General features: G+C 40.1%; 1 protein-coding gene across 8 annotated transcripts in view; it reads left to right on the top strand.

Moving 5' to 3' along the window:
- Window positions 1-21436, top strand: part of MARK3 (microtubule affinity regulating kinase 3) — a 120515-nt gene that overhangs the window by 29959 nt on the left and 69120 nt on the right. For 6 of the 8 annotated variants that reach the window (XM_080807530.1, XM_080807532.1, XM_080807531.1 and 3 more), the window contains exons 2-3: window positions 2155-2346; window positions 18988-19041. In XM_080807530.1, the coding sequence (XP_080663656.1) occupies window positions 2155-2346; window positions 18988-19041 (246 nt within the window). The remainder of the gene's footprint in view (window positions 1-2154; window positions 2347-18987; window positions 19042-21436) is intronic. The other 2 variants (XM_080807536.1, XM_080807537.1) reach the window with 1 other exon arrangement.

Here is a 21436-nt window from a genome sequence, read left to right on the forward strand (position 1 = left end):
GAGAGGGAAGCAGGCTCGCTGCCAAGCACAGAGCCCAACGTGGGGCTCCATCCCAGGACCCCGGGATCATGACCCAAGCTGAAGACAGAGGCTCTAACCCACTGAGCCACCCAGGCACCCCTAAAGTTTTTATTTTAATTTCAGTTAATATATGGTGTTATATTAGTTAAAAGTGTATGATATAGTGACTCAACAATTCCATACATGACCCGGTGCTCATTGAACCAAGCGTGCCCACTAATCCCCATCACTTATTTCCCCCATTCCCTCACCCACCTCCCCCCGGTAACCATCAGTTCTCTGTAGTGAAGAGTCTGTTCTTTGGTTTGTCTCTCTCTCTCTCTCTTCCCCCCATCCTTTACACATCTGTTTTCCTTAAATTCCACATATGAGTGAAATCATATGGTATCTGTCTTGCTCTGACTAACTTTGCTTTGCATTTATGCCCTCTAGATCCATCCATGTTGTTGCAAATAGCAAGATTTCATTCTTTTTTATGGGTGAATAATATTTCATTGTGTGTGTATGTGTGTGCATGTATCCCCCCCCCCTTTTTTTTTGAGATTTATTTATTGGAGAGCAGTGGGGGGTGGGGCAGAGGAAGAGGGAGAAGTGACTCCCCGTGAGCAGGGAGCCTGACATGGGGCTCAATCCCAGGGCTCTGAGATCATGACCTGAGCTCAACGGACTGAGCAGTAGATACTCAACGGACTGAGCTGCCCAGGTACCCCTGTATCTCCTTTATCCATTCATCAGTCAGTGGACATCGGGCTGTTTCCACATCTTGGCTGTTGTAAATAATGCTGCTGTATAATAAGGATGCATGTACCCCTTTGAAGTAGTGTTTTTGTTTTTTGAGTGTAAATACCCAGTAGTGTAATTGCTGGGTCATAGGGTAGCTCTATATTTAACTTTTTGAGGAACATCCGTACTGTTCTCCAGAGTGGCTGCACCAGTGCGCATTCCCACCAGCAGTGCACGAGGGTTCGCCTTTCTCCACGTCCTCACCAACACCTGTTGTTTCTTGTGTTGTTGATTTTAGCCTTCTGACAGGTGTGAGGTGATATCACATTGTAGTTTTAATTTGAATTTCACTGATGATGGGTCATAATGAGCTGCTTTTCATGTGTCTGTTGGCCATCTGTATGTCTTTGGAGAAATGTCTGTTCATATCTTCGCATTTTTTTAAAGCTGGATTATTTGGGTTTTGGGTGTTGAATTGGATAAGTACTTTATATATTTTGAAAACTAACTCTTTAACAAATGCATCATTTGCAGATATCTTTTCCCATTCCGTAGGTTGCCTTTTAGTTCTATTGATTGGTTCCTTTGCTGTGCAGAAGTTTTATATTTTAATGTAGTCCCAGTTATTTATTTTTGCATTTGTTTCCCTTGCCTCAGGGGACCTGTCCAGAAAAAAGTTGCTACAGCCTCTGTCAGAGAAGTTAATTGCCTGTGCTCTCTAATCTGGCTGCTTCTTGAAACACGTTATTTTGAATTACTGTTAGCATAGTTAGAAAGAAATTGGGAATACAGATTCTCTTTGGATCTTTCACTAAATAGTGATGTGGCCCTGAATAAATCACAAAAATCTCCTCCTTTGGTGAGGGATCATATGTACAGGTGCACTTAATAGCTGATGGACAGGTTACATTCTTTCTGACTGTAAGGCAGTCTTGCTACTCCTATTTTATGTTGCAGCCACATACAGAAAAGCTCTCTTTTCCTTCTGAACACCCACTTCAGCCCTTGCTATTTTTCTTCTCAGCATTTGCTTGTTTTTCTCATAAATTGAGATCATGTTGGGCAAATTCCTTTTTTTTTTTTTTTAAAGATTTTATTTATTTGACAGACAGATCACAAGTAGGCAGAGAGGCAGGCAGAGAGAAAGGAAGGCAAGCAGGCTCCCTGCTGAGCAGAGAGCCCGATGCGGGGCTCGATCCTAGGACCCTGGGATCATGACCTGAGCCGAAGGCAGAGGCTTTAACCCACTGAGCCACCCAGGCGCCCCAGGGCAAATTCCTTTAAAGTGCTAGATGCATTAAGATTAAAAATAAAGCAGTAATGTTTTGTTTCTTCAACTAGGGGCTCTTAAAATTTGGCAAGTACCATGTGTTCTCTCATTTCCTTATTTTTGTGTATGTTATATTGTAGCACACGTCACATGGAGATGGGCGGCCAGAAGTTACCTCTCGCACTGGGCGCTCTGGAGCTCGGTGTAGAAACTCTATAGCTTCCTGTGCTGATGAACAACCTCACATCGGAAACTACAGACTGTTGAAAACAATCGGCAAGGGGAATTTTGCAAAAGTGAAATTGGCAAGACACATCCTTACAGGCAGAGAGGTAAATATTAAGCCTAATTTCTCTTATGACACCAACTCTCTTTAGTTCCATATGAGAGAAAGAGGAAGATAATGTATATATTTGAGTTAATTTCTAAGCTAATAAAATACTGTTTTTAAGAACAAGAAACTTACATACTAATTATCTGGGGGTTCTTTTGCTTTCTCATTTCTTTAAATGAAGTAAGTATTACATCAAGTATTTGAGCTTTTGCCTTAAAAAATGGGTAGTGTCTTGTTCTTTTTCAGTGTAAACCTCTGCCACCAGAGTAAAAATTGCTCTGAACTTCATGTATAAGCTCATAGTACTTGCAAATCAATGATGTTGTCTGTTCTTATAGATTTTATCATAAAGAAGTTTCTCATTTCCCCAAATAAACTTTTCTCAAAGCTTATGTTTGGTTGGTGGTTGTGTAGGAAGGTATATGCTTTCCCGACTTGTGTGGTGATTGGCCTTCTGTTCAGCTCCATTCTGTATTTATCAAAAATACATTGGTTGAAACTACTAAGTTGACTCCCTCCTGTTCTACAGGTACAATACAGAACCTGTTTCGCTTCTTTGACTTCTTTCATTTAAATCTTTATGCCTGCTCTTCCCTCTGCTTGAAATACACTTCACGCTTTTGTGTGGGATCACTTCTGGGAAGGAGTTGTTGACAGACTCCCTTTTCCCAGGCATGGGACTCAGGTTAAAAATCCCGATACTTCCCCTAATATATATGCTTTATATTATATTGGAACTGCTTATTTCCCAGTCTTTCCCCTCCAGGCTTTAGGGCAGGTATCCATACTTAACACAGTGTTTGGCACATAGTAGGTGCTTAATAAATGCATGTTGAATGATTGTAATGGTACTTTTTTTTTTCTTTTAAGATTTTATTTATTTATTTGATAGAGATCACAAGTAGGCAGAGAGGCGGGCAGAGGGGATGGGGGAAGCAGGTTCCCTGCTGAGCAGAGAGCCCGATGTGGGGCTCGATCCCAGGACCCCGAGATCATGACCTGAGCCAAAGGCAGAGCCCAACCCACTGAGCCACCCAGGCACCCATAATGGTACTTTTGAAGGAACCTTATTTTTTTTTTTTAATATTTATTTATTTATTTGTCAGAGAGAGAGAGAGAGCTCAAGCAGGGGGGAGTGGCAGGCAGAGCAGGCAGAGGGAGAAGCAGACTTCCTGCTGAGCAAGGAACCCAGTGTGGGACTCCATCCCAGGAGCTCGGGATCATGATCTGAGCCAAAGGTAGACACTTAATGGAGCCACCGAGGCGCTCCAGAAAGAAGCTTTTTGAAGACATGTTTTCCCTGTACCAGAGCCTCCTGATAGGTGTGCCAAGACAGTGTTACAGATGTGTCGTGGTAGTGATGCTTGCAGCCCACCATGCCTGGGGCTGCTGGAGCAGGACCCTGGGCCAGCCGTTCCGTCAGTAAGCAGCCTGTTTGCTGCAGTGTTCCTGATGGATATTCTCATTTTCTGTGTGCGCTGGGAGCTGAAAAGTTTGGGAACCACAGGTCTGCACTAACTGGAGTTACAGACTTTAAAAGTTAGCCACTTCATGCTTCAGATCACCTTTAATGACAAATCCCTGGTTAGTACTTGTTGAAGTACCTGGGTTGCTTTAGAGTCAGGAGAAGCATGAGCGGGTGGGGCTTTCCTTGCTGTCCTTGGTCAAAACTTTCCGAAACAAGGGGCGCCTGGGTGGCTCGGTGGGTTAAAGCCTCTGCCTTCAGCTCAGGTCATGATCCCAGCGTCCTGGGATCGAGCCCCACATCAGGCTCTCTGCTCTGCAGGGAGCCTGCTTCCCCCTCTCTCTCTGCCTGCCTCTCTGCCTACTTGTGATTTCTGTCTGTCAAATAAATAAGTAAAATCTTAAAAAAAAAAAAAAAAAAAAAAAAAAAAACTTTCCGAAACAAGGCAAAAACCTCTTGAGTTTAGTCCCCACCAATTCTAGGTGGTTACTCGGCCAGTTTCCTTACATGGGCAGCTGGTAGGTTGGAAGAGGAATGGGACAGACAGACCCTCTACCCTTCTCTTTAGCTGCAGTTTGGCCCACTGTGTTTGTATTTAGTAGGTTCTCTCTCCAGAAATCTGGAATCTGACTAGCAGAGTGGCTTAATTTAAAATTTTTCTGTTTTTTTTTTCCCCTAAACTTTAAGCCATTTTACTCTACTTTTTTGTTTTTGCCCTACTGTAGTTATTAAGTAGAATCATGGAAAATGTAAACATTATATTTCTATATTATAGAAATTTATTATGTAGGAAGTACAAGTTCCTTGAGATTTCTCTCCTCAAAAAGAAATAAGCAGTTTCAGCAGTTTGGTGTATATTCCCACAGTTTTTTATGCAGACATCAACTTTTTGTTTATTTTAACAAAGGGACTCATGGATAGAAAGTCATTTTCTTAGCAACATACTTGACCATGTCTGAATCTTAGTGCTCATAGATCTGACACATTCTATTTCCAGTGTGTGCTGGTGCCATGGTTTATCCCCTGTCAGTGGGCATTGAGTGGTTTCTGATTTTTTCCTGCTGTAAACATCTGCAGTGAACACTCCTTAACATAACTGTCTACTCTTGTTAAGAGTGTTTCTGTAGGATAAACTCCAAGAAGTGGGTGTCTTGGGTCAAAAAGGATGAATATTTGACATTGTTATAGGTACTGCTAAATTGCTTTTGAGAAAATATCAGAGTACTTTATTTTGAGAAAATATCAGAGTACTTTATTATTCTACCATACTGAATGAAAGTATCCATTCTTCTATACCCTTACTAATACTATGTAGATAATTCTTATCTGATGGACAAAAAATTGTATTATTTTAAAAACTTGCTTCCTTTTGATAACTAGATTGATGATATTTTCATGTATTTTTGTCATTCATATTTGCTCCTTAAAATAAGTTTCCCGTTTGTATCCTTTATCCATTTTTCTTTTCTCTTTCAAATCTTAGTGATTGGGATGCCTGGGTGGCTCAGTCAGTTAAGTGTTCACCTCTTGGTTTCAGCTCAGGTCATGATCTCATGGTTGTGGGACTGAGCTCCCTCTCGGGCTCTGTGCTCAGCTGGAAGTCTACTTCAGATTCTCCCTCCCTCTTCCTCCCTCTCTCTCAAATAAGTAAATAAAAGTCTTTAAAAAATAAATAAATCTTAGTGATTTAAACCCGTTATGTGTTTCATGCATCAGTCTGATCTGTCTGGGTTTCATGACTTGGTGAGAAAGGTTTACTTTGTCCCAAGATCTAAAACATGGTTCTGTATCTTCTTCAAGCATTCCTATGGCTCATGTTTGAATGTTTCATTCATTTGGTATATATTTTGGGGGATTAGTATGAAGTGTAGGGATCAAACTTTTTTTTTCCCATGTGCATTACCACTTGTCTGGGATCATCTGTCTTTTTCCTCAAGTGAAGATACCTGCTTTTTCACATACCAAATTCCCATATATGTCTTTTTGTTTCTCTGATCTGTTTGTTTAGTCTTGTACCCATATGGTGGTAATTTTATTACTGCAGCTTTGAATTGTACATTTGTATGTTTTAGAGTAGGTTAAATGCTCTGCAGATTATTCTTATTTTTTAAAAACTTCATACCTGTTCTTGCCATTTAGTGTTTTAGATTTATCTTAGAGTCAAAATACTGTGTCCCAAAAATAGTCTTACTGGAAATTCGGTAAGATTAATTTCGATTGGAATTAACTGAATTTATAAACTGATTTGGGGGAAATTTGTTATTTTAATGATACCAAGTCCTTCTACATAGGAGTATGAAATATGTCTCAATTTTGTTTTGGGGGTTTGTAATTTTCTTCCTGTAGGCTTTGGATCATTCTTTCTTTAAGGGGGTTACAAATAAATTCTACAGAGTAGGTAAACGGTTTACATAATTCTTAAGTTCATTCCAAGGTGTTTTAAAATTTTTGTTGCTGCTGTGAATGGCATTTTTGCCTTAGTTGTTATGAATAATATGGGAAGGCTGTAACATGTGTAAAACATCTTGTATCAGAGCACCCTTTATACTCACCCTCATTTTAGACATCAAAATTAAGCAAGTTTGTGTTATTTTTAAAGTTAAACATCATTTTTTCCTTTGACATACAGTTCTCTGAATTGTAACACATACATAGATTCATGTTATGACCACCCACTGTAATCAGGATACAGAAGAGTAAATACAGAGAGCTGTCAAGCCAAGCTGTTTTTTAAAGGATGGGCAGAATACCAACATGTTTATCTATTAATGGGAATAATCTGACAGAAAGGGGGAAAGTGGTGCTGTGGGAGAGATACTTAAGAGGGTGAGAGGGGATGGTGGAAGTGCTGGCCTTGATCATGTGGACAGTTCTTACATAGAAACAGGAGAAATGTAAAGGGCCCTGGCATAGGTGTAGCTCAGGGCTCTGTGTGGTGGTGTGGGAGCTCGGGGAGGTTTTCTTCCCACTGCAGCTATTTTTTTTTTTTTTTTAAGTACAGTGGAAAGATCATCAACTGAGACTGTGATTATCAAGGAGATAGGTAATAGAGATGTGAGAAGTTACAGTAATAACTGGGCAAGCAGAAGAGTTAACAGACTGGAAAAATGTAGTAGAATTGCCAGGTGGCCTTAAGGCTTCGCTGGGGATGATCAGGGATATAAAGTGGGAATACACAGCAAGGCTGGGAATTACTCTCCAGCAACAGTCAGGTACCCAGACACAGGTGTCACATTTATAGATAGTTGGGTTTTTTGTCACACTGAGTGTAGAGGATGGGAACAGAGCAAGGACATTGATTTGGAATACCTCGGGGAGTGATTACAATGAAGGACTATAGATTTGAATAGGAAATAACTTGAGAGAGAAGATAAATCATAAGAAGGTGGTGGGACCAGTGGATTATGGACCCTGATGAATTCAGACAGTTATTGGCGTTCTAGATTGAATGGGCAGGAAAGGTGGAGGAGGTGATAGAAAGTGGGAAGCTCAAAATTAAGGTCAGAAGAGTTTTCCGGTATTGGTAGTTCTAGAGATTGGAGTATAACAATGTAAGTGACTTAAGTGTGTGACTGTTTTTTTCTTCTCTAGAAGCTTTTTAGACTATTCACATTCATCCTTGCTGTTCAGAAATTTCACAGTGAAGTAGCATCGAGTTGATCTGCATCCATTCTTCTTGATTGCTCATTGGACACTTCGAGTTTGGAAATTCTTAATCTTTCAGTTCTATAGAATTGTCTCATTTTGTTATTTTAAAATCTTTTTTTTTTTTAAGATTTTTAAATTTATTTATTTGACAGAGAGATAGCACAGCAGGGGGAGCAGGAGAGGGAGAAGCAGGCTCTTCACTGAGCAGGGAGCCCGATGTGGGGCCTGATCCCAGGACCCTGAGATTATGACCTGAGCCGAAGGCAGATGCTTAACCGACTAAGCCACCCAGGCGCCCTAAAAGTCTTTATTCTATAATTCTTACTTATCAGAGACTGGAACTCTTGCAAAAGAACTTTGACATTTTTTAAAAAAAATCTGATCTCCATGTGTGTTTCTATTTTATTTTCTGGGTGATGTCTTTAATTTCATCTTTCTGTTAAATTTGTATATCCTCCCCTTTCCTCCCAGCTCTTTTTTTTTTTTTTTTTAAGATTTTATTTATTCGTTTGTCAGAGAGAGAGAGTGCACAAGCAGGGGGAGCAGCAGGCAGAGGGAGAAGCCCTCTCCCCGCTGAGCAAGGAGCCGGATGCAGAACTTGATCCCAAGACCCTGAGACCATGACCAGAGCTGAAGGCAGATGCCCAGCCCACTGAGCTGCCACCCAGGCGCCCCTCTCCCAGCTCTTTCTTTTTCTCTGATTATTTGTCTATGTAGTATTCAGTTGTGGAATCATGAATGCTGTTTCTTCTGTTAGCTCCCTGGGCAGGTAGTGGGTAGTAAAGGCTAGTAAAGCCTTTCCTCTTTTTCTTTTCTTTCTTTTTTTTTTTTAAGATTTTATTTGTTTATTTGACAGACAGAGATCGCAAGTAGGCAGAGAGGCAGAGAGGGAGAGGGGAAAGCAGGCTCCCTGCTGAGCAGAGAGCCTGATGTGGGCCTCGATCCCAGGACCCTGGGACCATGACCTGAGCTGAAGGCAGAAGCTTTAACCCACTGAGCCACCAAGGCGTCCCTCTTTTTTTTTTTTTTTTTTTAAATAGATTTTGCTCCCTACACCATTTCTCTTTTCTCCGGGGTTCTTCCTTGGTAACTGTCTGTCATACAGAGCCTTTCTTTGGAATCTGATAATCGATGGTCATCTGTTTGTATTTCAGGTGGAGCCCTCAGAAGCTGATCAAAACTGGGTTTGCAAACATAGGATGTTTGACCATACAGCTTTCCTATTGGGAGTTGTTATTGCAGGACCCCAGATATCTCTGTCTTTAGATCTCTTCTCTGAGGCCCTTCTGTTTCTTTAGATAAGAATCCTCCCTTCTGCCTGGGAGGATCTGGTGGTCCAACCCCTCGGTGATAGTCTGACGCTTGATTTCCCCTTTTTCATCTCCAGGCCTCATTCCTGTCCTCTGCTGGGCTCACTGACCTTGTTTCTGATCATCTGCATAGGAAGCATTTTTAGCCTCTACAGAGCCAGTGGTTATTGGCTGGGTTGGGGAGCAGCACACGTTCTGTGTACAGACTTGTGACCTTGTAATTAGTCCAGTAGCTCCACTGTTGCTTCTCATGCCTCCCAACCTCCCAAGTTTGGAGCCTTCTCAAGTTGTGCTGGGCAAATTATGTTGTTTCTGGTGATGGTTTTCTCTGCTCTCTTGCCCACTGTTGTCTTCTCAACTTGTTAACTGTGCTGTTGTGCCTGTGTGCCTTTCCTGCCTGTCCTCCACATTTAACTGGAAGTGAGCTCTTAACCTGCTCACAGCTCTGTCCTGTCTCCGGCACTGAAGGAGGCAGCAGAGAGCAGGACGGGGAAGGATCGGATCTGGCACCTCATTCACCATTTGCTGTTGATTGTAGGAATGATAAACCATAGTCCTTCATTCCGCAATGTGCTCCACTTCCTGGGACTTGAGATAAATGGTTTTATATTTTGGTCACAACTTTTTTTGTGTGTTAAGATCATCTTCGCAGAGAGTTGGGAGACTAGGGAGGAGAAAAATACCACACTTAAAATATTCTGAATATCATTTTTATCTTTGTATATTCTCCGTATATATGTTTTTTTCACCATACTTTTTGTCATAATCTTGTATTCTGATTTTTCTCCCTCAGAATTTCATGCCGAGCAGTTCTGCATGCTGCTGCATGGTCATTGTACCAGGTTTAGTGGTTGTGCGTGGTTGCATTGATTAGAATGACAGTTCCCAAATTCTGTGTCTCAGAATGCCTTGAACTTTTAACATTGAGGACTCCTGGGATTCTTGGGTGGCTCTGTCAGTTAAGTGTCTGCCTTCAGCTCAGGTTATGATCCCAGGGTCTGGGGAATGAGTACCCGAATCAGGCTCCTTCTCCCTCTGCCTGCCACTCCCCCTGCTTTGTGTGTGCGCTCGCTCGCTCGCTCTCTTTCTCTCTGCCTGACAAATCAATAAATAAAATCTTTTTTTTTAATTGAGGACTCCCAAAAGCCTTTGTTTACATGGGTTGTACAGACTGATATTTGCCATGCTAGAAGTTAACACTAAAAAATTTTAAACCTTTATTTGTTTAAAGAAATAACAGACCTACTATATTTAATTTAAATAACATTTTTATGAGAAAGAAACCCCTATTGTACAAAACAAATTATTGAAAAGACTGACATTGTTTTAATTTTTTGCAAATCTCTTTAGTGTCTGTCTTAATAGAAGGTAGCTGGGTTTTCATATAGTCTTCTACACTTAAGTTTTGTCAGTATATTGTTTTGGTTGAAGTTTATGAAGAAAATCCAGCCTCACACAGATAATAGAACCAGAAAAGAGAGGAGTGTCTTAATTCCCTTTTTCAGATAATTGCAAATATTGTTCTTTGATAACTCTACTCTAACTCAGCAAGCAGTAATTTGGTGGCAGAGGGGGCAATGATTAATGAAATGTTTATTCAAAACAGTTATAGTGATTGCCAAAAAGTGTTGGTACCCAGAACAGTTTGCTTCATTTGGAAATTAATAGTAGTAGATTTGGAAGTGAGTGAGCAGAAGGGTGAAAGAGAGCCTCCTGTTCCAGTTATAGATACAACTGAAAAGCATAAAGATGTTCATCTTACTTTTAGTACAATCTGGAGGTGGAGTATTTAGTTAATGTGCAGAAAAAGAGAAAACCTCACCTGAACCCAGTTTCTACAAATTAAAAATCACTTAATTACACAACTGTTACGCTTTTTTTATTGTGGTTAAATATACGTAGTATGAAATCATTTTAACCATTTTGAGTGTACAGTTCAGTGGCATTAAGAACATTTGCATTGATGGGGGTCCCTGGGTGACTCAGTCGATCTGCCTTTGGCTCGGGTTGTGATCCCAGGGTCTTGGGATCGAGCCCCGCATTGGGCTCCCTGCTCAGCAGGAGGCTTGCTTCTCCCTCTCTCCTTGCTTATGTTACCTCTCTCACTGTGTCTCTCTCTGTCAAATAAATAAAATCTTAAAAAAAAAAAAATTTGCGTTGTTTTGCAACTATCACTATCACCCATCTCTAGAACAGATAAAGTTGATCTTACTTGTAAATTCCATATTTTCAAGATTCACCTGCTTACTACAATTTGTTCGTATTTCCATAATCAATACTTGGCAGTGCTTTTGCAGTATTTGTGGACATACATAAAGCATCAGAAAGTTTGAATTGTCCAAGGTATGCATCCTCGGTTGAGATCCAGCAAGGGAATGATGCTCTGCCTTGTTTCAGCTTTCATACCGTGAACAGATGCTCTTTTTGCGGTCTATTTACTCCACGGTTTTTGCATTTTTGTGCTTTTTGTTGTCAGTTTTGCTGAAGTACTAGCCACTGTTTCTAAGTGCAAGGCTGTGATGTGCCTGATAGAGAAAACACATTTTTTTTATTTTTTTTAAAATTTTATTTATTTATTTGACAGAGATCACAAGTAGGCAGAGAGGCAGGCAGAGAGAGAGGAGGAAACAGGCTCCCGGCTGAGCGGAGAGCCCGATGTGGGGCTCGATCCCAGAACGCTGGGATCATGACCCGAGCCGAAGGCAGTGGCTTAACCCACTGAGCCACCCAGGTGCCCCGAGAAAACACATTTTTAGATAAGCTTCATTCAGACAGGAGTTAGGTTCTGTGGCTGGCTAACAGTTTAGTGTTAACGAAGCAATGATGTGTGGTAAATAAGATGTCCTTAAAAAGAAATAAATAAAGCAAGGTTATATATTGATCAGTTGATGAAAATTTTTATGACCAGGGGCCCATAGGAACCTAACCCTGTATTTCTTCTAGGAGGAGTATTCACAGTGACTTTGTAGAACATAATTACCATACCCAGCAACAAACAACTGTCTCTGTTTTTGAAAGAGAAGCCTCAGTTATCTGGTGTTTTCCCCTAACACATATATGGAGAAGGGTATCAAAAAATCTTAGGCTTTCCTTGTCTGTGATTTTTGATTTGCCGTTAATGTTTTCAGGTGGGGAGCACTGAGAAGCAAATTGGGAGCTTTCTGTATGGGACAGGGTATGTGGAGGCTGCTGGTCAGGTGCCTGGCTAAGCTTCCTGGTGGCCAGTAGGAAAGTTGCCACATACACAGCGTGAAGTGATTTTCTCAGTGAGGTTTCCCTGGATTGTGCCCTTCTTTGGGCACAGTCTAGGCTTGTATGTGCCCTCAGATTTTTTCTTCCAGAAATTGTTTAAAGTCACTTGTCTCCTGATGACACCTCTCCCATTCTCTTTGTCATTCTGTTTTTATTCATAGAGGCGCCTGAGTGGCTCAGTGGGTTAAGCCTCTGCCTTCAGCTCAGGTCATGATCTCAGGGTTGTGGGATCAGAGCCCCACATCCGGCTCTCTGCTCAGCAAGGAGCCTGCTTCCTCCTCTCTCTCTGCCTACTTGTGATCTCTGTCAAATAAATTAAAAAAATCTTTTAAAAATAAATAAATAAATAAAAATAAAAACTGTCTCCCTTAATCCCCCACCCTCATTTCCTAATCTTCCAACGTGGTCACTTTCAGTCTTTTAAAATGGTTATATATTTTTTTTAAGTTTTCATTTAATTCCAGTTGGTTAACATACAGTGTTATATCAGTTTCAGGTATACAATATAAACTGATTCTTTATGTTTTACTTACATCTTTATTACGCTTTTTTTCTTTAAAAACCTTTCTATTGAAGTATAGTTAACACACAGCATGCTCTTACTTAGTTTTTCAGTTTTAGGCATTATTTACTGTCTTTTCATGATGATTATTGTCACGATTGATTTTTTTTTTAATAAACTCTTTATTGAAATATAACACACATCCAGAAAAAATGTCCAAATCATGACTGTGTACACCTTGATGAATTAACACGAAGTAATCACATTTGCATAACTACAACCCGGGGCAGAACTATACTGTGACTTGAACCCCAGAAGCTTCCCTTCTGTCTTCTTCTAATCACTTTCCTATCCTTCCTCCCCAGGGTAACCACTGTCTTGACTTCTAGCACCGTAGTTCATTTTTTGTTTTCCTTAACATGCTAATGGAATCATGTAGTACGTGTTATTCCGTGTCTGTCTCTTACCGCACTTTATGCTTGTGATGCTATTCCGTGTTGTGTGTTGTCCGTGTGTTGGGCGCTGTGCTTTAATTTGAAGTTTTATGTTGTAGCCACGTGTCGTAGTTGTTCAGCTTGGTCTTTATGCTGTGGACTGAATTGTGTCTCTCAGAATCATATATTAAATCTCTAATCCCCAGTGTATTTGGAGATAGGGCTTTTGTGGAAATAGGTTAAATTAGATCATAAAAGTAGAGTCCTGATCCAGTAAGATTAGTGGCTTTACAAGAAGAGACATCAGAAAGCTGCCCTCTCCACCGTGTAAGGACACTGTGAGAAGGGGGCCATCTGCAAGCCAAGAGGAAAAGCCTCACCAGGAACTGACCGTGCTGGTCAGACTCTGATCTTGGACTTCCAGCCTCCCAGTCTGTGAGAAAATAAATTTCTGTTGTTTAAGCCACTCAGTCTATGGTATTTTTGTTATCGCAGCCTGAGCTGACTAATAGTGCATCCTTCCGGGCTACTGCATCCTCTTAAAGAACATGGGATCTTTTTTTGACTGCACTTTTAGTGTTTGTGGATGCTTTAATGCATGTTGGAAGCAGGATATTGGGACCTTTGACCAGTAGAAAATTGACAGGAAGTGGAAGATAAGGGTATTTATTTCTCTGGTGGGAGTTTGCTACAGGTTTATTGGGCCCTCTAGGGTGACGTATATTGGGGGAAGCCCTTCTCTTGTATGAGGTCTCTTTATTCCTATTTTGTAATTTTCCACTTTGTTTCTGGCATCAGGGTGAATAAATGGAATTTCCCAGAACTTTACGCAACAAGTGGCAGGGACGCTCTTCTTTCCTTACCAGTGAGCTCCCCTGGCTTTTGCTATGCACGTGCCACCCCCTCCCCCGCCCCCCCAAAAAACTCCACAACCTTGGGAACATGTGTGTGGTCTCTCCAGTCCCCATCTTTCTCAGGCATTGGTGTTGCCCCCACAGTTGCTTCCTCTTTTATTGACTTGAGGTCTGAGGTCTCCCCCAGGGGCCAGTTCTGGGCCAAGTTTATTTGGTAGTTGAGTCACCCCAGCAGGGAGCTGGAGGAAGAGGGGATTACGGGCTTCCCCCTCAAGCTTCATGGCCACACAGACTCACATCATTGTAAATAACAGTGTTTCACTTAAAGGACACTTATTTTAATAAATGACTTAATAAAATGACTCTCTTCTACAGTTTGATTTATCTGAATGAAACATATTTTGAGCTCCTGTTTTTGCTGTAAATACTGCTTGAATAGCAGTATTTGAAAAAGACAATGATTAAGAATAGAATCTTTACTGTAGAATAGAAGGCGGATACTGAATAGAGCCAGAAGCAGCTAATGATCAGGAATGTGATATGAGAATAGAAACCAGGCCTTAGAGGTTCAGAGGGAAGAAGAACCAGAAAGACAGCATATTTGATAGATCTGATCATCAGGAGGAGGAAGAAAACGGAAGGTTGCCAGAAAGGAAAAGGTATATCTAAGGGGTTTCTTTGGAAATTAGGAGATCCATGGATGCCATATAAAAGTACTTATGAAAGTAAAGTTTGAAGAAAATTAATCCATTAAACCTTGAAATAATGTAATTTTTTTAAAAAGATTTTATTTATTTGAGAGAGCAAGCAAGAGAGAGCAAGCAAGAGAGAGCATGAGCGTGGGGAGGGGTGGCAGGAGAGAGAGAAGCAGACTTCCTGCCGACCAGGAAGCCTGGATGTGATGCACGCTTGATCCCAGGACCCTGAGATCACGATCTGAGCAGAAAGCAGATGCTTAACCGACTGAGCCATCCAGGCGCCCCTAAAATAATGTATTTTTTTAAATTACGTTGATATCTGTTAAAACACCAGAAACCCTATTTCTTCACTCTTCTGTCTCCATCTCGAACACGTGTGGTTACTTAGTATGAATGTTCAGGGCCTCATATCAGCTCAGGAAGCATTTATCAGATGCTTCTTATGTACCTGGTGGTATGTTGGAGCTCTAACAGGATGCCAGTCCCCAGCGGAGGTGTGAACAAGGTCTTTGTTTACATATTCCAGCCTCTGACTTTTCCTTTCACTTTTTTTTTTTTTTTTACTATAGTTTCCACCAAGACTTTACTATAGTTTTCCACATATGAAATCAGAATTCTGTCTTTGCTTTTTTCAAACATCCATGCTGACTGTCCACCCCTCCTCCAATTCTGATTTCTTTTTCCTCCCCAGTTGGGGTGTGCTGGGATGGTGGGTCCTTACGTTCCAGAGTCAGGTTCACTGGGTGCTATGTTAGCAGCATGGTTCAGCATGTGGGCTCATAGGAAAGTAATAGATAACTTAGGCAGACCAAGTGGAGCAGGGGTCGTTGTTTTTAAGTGTTAATATGAATAAGTACAGCAGTTCTTGAAGTAGGTGTGGGGACCCCTGGAGGTCTCTCTGGAGAACCTTTTAGGGGGTCTGCAAAGTCAATACTATTTTTGTAATACCATGAAGATAGTACTTTTTCCATTCTCTTTCATGAACCTAAAGTAAAATTTTCCAGAGGCTACATGAGATGTATCACAACACATTGAATACAGGATATGTGAGAATTTCACAAAAATGTTATTTATATTAACATATAATGGGCTTATTTTTTTAGTTTATTGTGATAAAATGCACATAACTTAAAATTAACCTCTTAAATGTTTTTAAGTGTATGTTTCAGTAGTATCTAATACATTTATAATGTTGTGCAACCTTCACCATCATGTATCTCTAGATCTGTTTTCATCTTGTAAAACTGAAACTTTGTATCCATGAACACTAACTCCCCATTCTTTCCTTACCCCATTCTACTTTCTGTCTCTATGAATGTGAACTCTCTAGGAACCTCATAAAGTGGAATCATAGTATTTGTCCTTTTGTGTCTGGCTTGTTTCATTTAGCATAGTGTCCTCAAGGTTCCTTCATGCTCTAGCATGTGTCAGAATTTCCTCCCATTTTAAGACTGAAAAATATTTGGGGCGCCTGGGTGGCTCAGTCAGTTAAGCGCCTGCCTTCGGCTCAGGTCACAATCCCAGGGTCCTGGGATTGAGCCCTGCACTGGGCTTTCTGCTCAGCAGGGAGCCTGCTTCTCCCTCTCCCTCTGCCCCTCCTCCAGCTTGTTCTCTCTCTCTCTCTCTCTCTCTCTCGCTCACTCATTCTCTGTGTTTCAAATAAACAAATAAAATCTTAAAAAAAAAAAAGACTGAAAAATATTCTACTGTATGGAGACACTACATTAGGCTTATCCATTCATCACTCAGTGGACGCGGGGGTTATTTCCACGTTAGCTATTAAGTGAACAGTGCTGCTGTGATTGCGGGTCTACAAATATCTGTTTGAGTCCCTGCTTTTGGTTTTTCTGGGTACATCCCCAGAAATGGAATTGCTTGATTATATGGTAATTCTATTTTTAATTTTTTTGAGGGACTCTATACTGTTTTCCATAGCAGTTGTACCATTTTACATTCTTACCAGCAGTGCACTAGGGTTCCGGTTTCCCTACATCCTTATTGCTTGTTGTTTTCTGGGAGGTTGTTTTGGTTTTTTATAGTAGCCATCTTGATGGGTGTGAAGTGGTATGTTGGAGTTTTGGTTTGCATTTCCCTAATGATCAGTGATGTTGAACATCTTTTTTATGTGCTTACTGGCTGTTAGTACAGTTAACCCTTGAACTACATGGTTTGAATTGGGCAGGTTACTTATACATAGATTTTTTTTTTTTATAAATGTGATACAGTACTATAATGTATTTTCTCTTACCATTTTGTAATATTTTCTTTTCTCTAGCTTACTTTATTGTAAAAACACACACAACATACAAAAGATGTGTTAATCAACTATATATATTATCAGTAAGACTTCCCATCAAGAATAGGCTATTAGTAGTTAAAGTTCTGGGGGAGTCAAAAGTTACTCATAGATTTTTCAACTGTCGAAGGGGTGGTGCCCCCCCCCCCATATTGTTCAAGGGTCTGCTGTGTATCTGGTCCTGAAGGATGCACAGTAGTAATACAGCCTTCTCAGTGTGTGGTGAGACCATTTGTGTCCCTGGACTTCAGTTGCAAAGCTGAGTTAATTATGTTCTCCAGTTCATGACAAAGCCTCTTTCTTCTGATGATACTATATGCGGAAAACCCAAAAGACTCCACTCCAAATCTGCTAGAACTTGTACATGAATTCAGTAGTGTCAGGATATAAAATCAGTGCACAGAAATCAGTTGCATTTCTGTACACCAACAGAAAGACAGAAGAAAGAGAAATTAAGGAGTCAGTCCCATTTACAGTTGCACCCAAAACCATAAGATACCTAGGAATAAACCTAACCAAAGGGGCAAAGAATCTATACTCAGAAAACTATAAAGTACTCATGAAAGAAATTGAAGAAGACACAAAGAAATGGAAAAATATTCCATGCTCCTGGATTGGAAGAACAAATATTGTGAAAATGTCTATGCTACCTAAAGCAATCTACGCATTTAGTGCAATCCCTATCAAAATCCCATCCATTTTTTTCAAAGAAATGGAACAAATAATCCTAAAATTTATATGGAACCAAAAAAACCTCGCATAGCCAGAGGAATATTGAAAAAGAAGCCAAAGTTGGTGGCATCACAATTCCAGACTTCAAGCTCTATTACAAAGCTGTTGTCATCAAGACAGTATGGTACTGGCACAAAAACAGACACATAGATCAATGGAACAGAATAGACAGCCCAGAAATAGACCCTCAACTCTATGGTCAACTAATCTTTGACAAAGGAGGAAGGGATGTCCAGTGAAAAAAAGACAGTCTCTTCAGTAAATGGTGTTGGGAAAATTGGACAGCCACATGCAGAAAAATGAAACCGGACCATTTCCTTACACCACACACGAAAACAGACTTAAAATGGATGAAGGACCTCAATGTGAGACAGCAATCCATCAAAGTCCTTGAGGAGAACACAGGCAGCAACCTCTTTGACCTCAGCCATAGCAACTTCTTCCTAGGAACATCACCAAAGGCAAGGGAAGCAAGGGCAAAAATTAACTATTGGGACTTCATCAAGATCAAAAGCTTTTGCACAGCAAAGGAAACAGTTAACAAAACCAAAAGACAGCTGACAGAATGGGAGAAGATATTTGCAAACAACATAACAGATAAAGGGCTAGTATCCAAAATCTATAAAGAACTTACCAAACTCAACACCCAAAGAACAAATAATCCAGTCAAGAAATGGACAGAGGACAGGGGCGCCTGGGTGGCTCAGTAGGTTAAGCCTCTGCCTTCAGCTCAGGTCATGATCCCGGGATCCTGGGATCGAGCCCCGCATCGGGCTCTCTGCTCAGCAGGGAGCCTGCTTCCTCTGCTCTCTCTCTGCCTGCCTCTCTGCCTACTTATGATCTCTGTCAAATAAATAAATCTTTTTTTTTTTCTTTAAAGATTTTATTTATTTGACAGAGAGAGGGGAATGGGAAGCAGGCTCCCTGCTGAGCAAGGCATTCTGGGCTGTGTAAATCTGTAAAAGCTGTGCTTCCTGCCCTTGGATCCCAGCATCAGGTGGAATTAAAATATTGGATTGCTTCTCAGCCTTTTAGCTAAGATCAAGTGTAGTATCTCTTCTTTATCAGTTTAATATCTGCTACATCCTCCCTCTGAGGACAGTACATGAGATGGATTTTGGGAACTAGGAAATGGAATAGGAGCTTGCTCCGTCCACTCTGTGCATTGACCTGGTATTGCAGTATTTCCAGGAATGGTGCAGCCACTACCCACTCCTGCCTTTGGATTAAAATTTAAGAAAAAAAAATTTTTTTAATTTTTAAGTATTACTGAATAGGGAATTGATTTGCTTCATTGTCCTACGTTTTTAGAAGTGTTTTCATTATATAATCAGTCTCGCTCTGTCTTTCTCATGTCCCACATGTCTGAGCATTTACAAAACTATTACCAGTTAGTCTATAATTACTAAATTTGTAAAATCTATTAACATTTATTTATTCTTTTCTAGGTTGCAATAAAAATAATTGACAAAACTCAGTTGAATCCGACAAGTCTACAAAAGGTAAGGTTGGTTCAATATCCAGTATTTATTAAAATGATTTTCAGTGCTGATTGTCATCTAATATGTCACACAAGGACCTCAGCTGCTATTTGCATATATTATGTTTGGTGTAGTGAGCTTCCTGCTCCTCAGTGAGTGCATCATAGATGTAGTATTATAGGAAAAGTTGTGGAATTTTTTTCCTTCAGATGAAGGTAATGATTTTTAAATGTTCTTAATAGCACAAATTGAAGGCTATACATTTTAATTGAATATTCTAGCTATTGGCTAGAACAGAGGGGTTTTTTTCTTTTCTTTTCTTTTTTTAGAACAGAGTTTTTAAAAGTAAGACAACATAGTTTTGTGTAATTACTCTTATGCAGCGTTATACACCTTTCTCATAGCTAATACTGAGGTCTTTAAAGCCAGCACTTTGGCTTTATTAAACTCTGTCACTAACTGATTAAGGACTGATGATTAATTTGTATGAAAGGAAAATACAAAAATACAAATGATAGTTGCAAACATGCTTGTAATGCACTGTTGCAATTTGTATCATCTGATGGAGATCAGAAGTCCTCAACCGTGTTGCATGTTAGAATCATCTGGACCTCTTTGCAGTGTCTTAATGACTAGTCCAGAGAGATGTTATTGCTCAGGTTAAGGCCTTGGCATCGATATTTCACTGGTGCAAATGATCTTCATAATAAAATCCTTCTAGAACTTTTTAGTCTTCCAAAGCCTTTATATCATTCGATTTCTAGATTTGGCCTGTAGGAGTTGGGGTTTTAGAGACCTTGAACTAGGAACAAGAAGTCTGAATTAATACCCTGCTCTGACACGTGATCAAATGTCTAACTTGACCTTGAGCCAGTCACTTTACTTAACGTTTTTTTTTTCCCCCCTTGTTACTTAATTTTCTTAACCTCAGGTTTCTGGTCTTTAAAATAGTGATAACTTCATCTTCTCAGGATGGCTGTATTAGTAAAATAACGCACTTAAAAGAGCTCTGTAAACTTCATAGCATTTCGCATATAAGATACTGTAAGCATATTGCCCTATATAAATTCCTAGTGTTTTCCTAATGGTTATTTTCTGTTTGTATCATCATAATTTTGAAGTCCTGTCCGTGTGTATGTGTGTGTGAGGGAGAGAGAGAGAAAGAGAGAGAGGTGGGGAGGAAGGGACTTTATCTTGCACGAAAAATGGTACTTAAGTGGTTCTGTAGGCGGGAGTGAGTCTTAATGGCACTCAAGATGGCCCTGGAATGGATCCAAAAATTCCAGTCCTTTCTTCTGAATATAAAACCATTATTTTAAAACTTTTATTTCTTCATATATCTAAGGACTTGGTATTAGAAAGTTAGAGGTTACTAAAATTTGGTATTCAGAACTAAAATCAACATATAAAGAAGTTTACTGAGGATTCTGCTTCAGTATCCTAATGTTATAAATCTTACGCTGTTCAAGCATCCTTGCAGATAACTGGAATTCTAGCAGTTTTCTAGGAAGAATTTTATCATGGTTTTATCTTTAGTTGGCTGTAATTTTCCCCTCCTTCCTAGCTTTTTTTCATTATTTTGGGTAAGAATGTTTTATTGCTGCTATTCTTTTATTACTTTTTTTTTTTTAAGATTTTATTTATTTATTTGACAGACAGATGTCACAAGTAGGTAGAGAGGCAGGCAGAGAGAGAGAGGAAGGGAAGCAGGCTCACCGCAGAACAGAGAGCCTGACGCAGGGCTCGATGCAGAGCTCAATCCCAGGACCCTGGGATCATGACCTGAGCCGAAGGCAGAGGCTTTAACCCACTGAGCCACCCAGGCGCCCCATCTCTTATTATTGTTATTACAAATTACTTTTGTCACATCATTATCAGCTTAGTAAATGATAGGTTGTATGGTTAGGCTGATAGTGTGATTATGCATATTTATATCAGCATTAATTTGGGCACATAATATAATAGGTAAGACCTTAGGAAGCCAGATCTGTCCAGGTTAAATAACTTGGTAAGTGTAGTATTTTAAGCTTACTGGGCATTATTTTATTTTATTTTTTCTATTGAAGTATAATTCACATACAGTCTTATATTAGTTTCAGGAGTACAGTGTAATGATTCAGTAGTTCTGTACATTATTCAGTGCTCATCATGACAAGTGTACTCTTAATCCCCTTTGTCTTGTTCATCCATCCCCCACCTATCTCCTCTCTGGCAACCACCAGTTTGTTTTCTGTATTTAAGAGTCTGTTATTTTGCTATGGACATTGGGGAGGGTATGTGCTATGGTGAGTGCTGTGAAGTGTGTAAACCTGGTGATTCACAGACCTGTACCCCTGAGGCTAATAATACATTATATGTTAATAAAAAATTAAAACAATTTTTTTAAGAGAGTCTATTATTTTGGGACACCTGGGTG

This window comes from Martes martes, assembly GCF_963455335.1.
Source record: "Martes martes genome assembly, chromosome: 7".
NCBI classification, from domain to species: Eukaryota; Metazoa; Chordata; class Mammalia; order Carnivora; family Mustelidae; genus Martes; species Martes martes.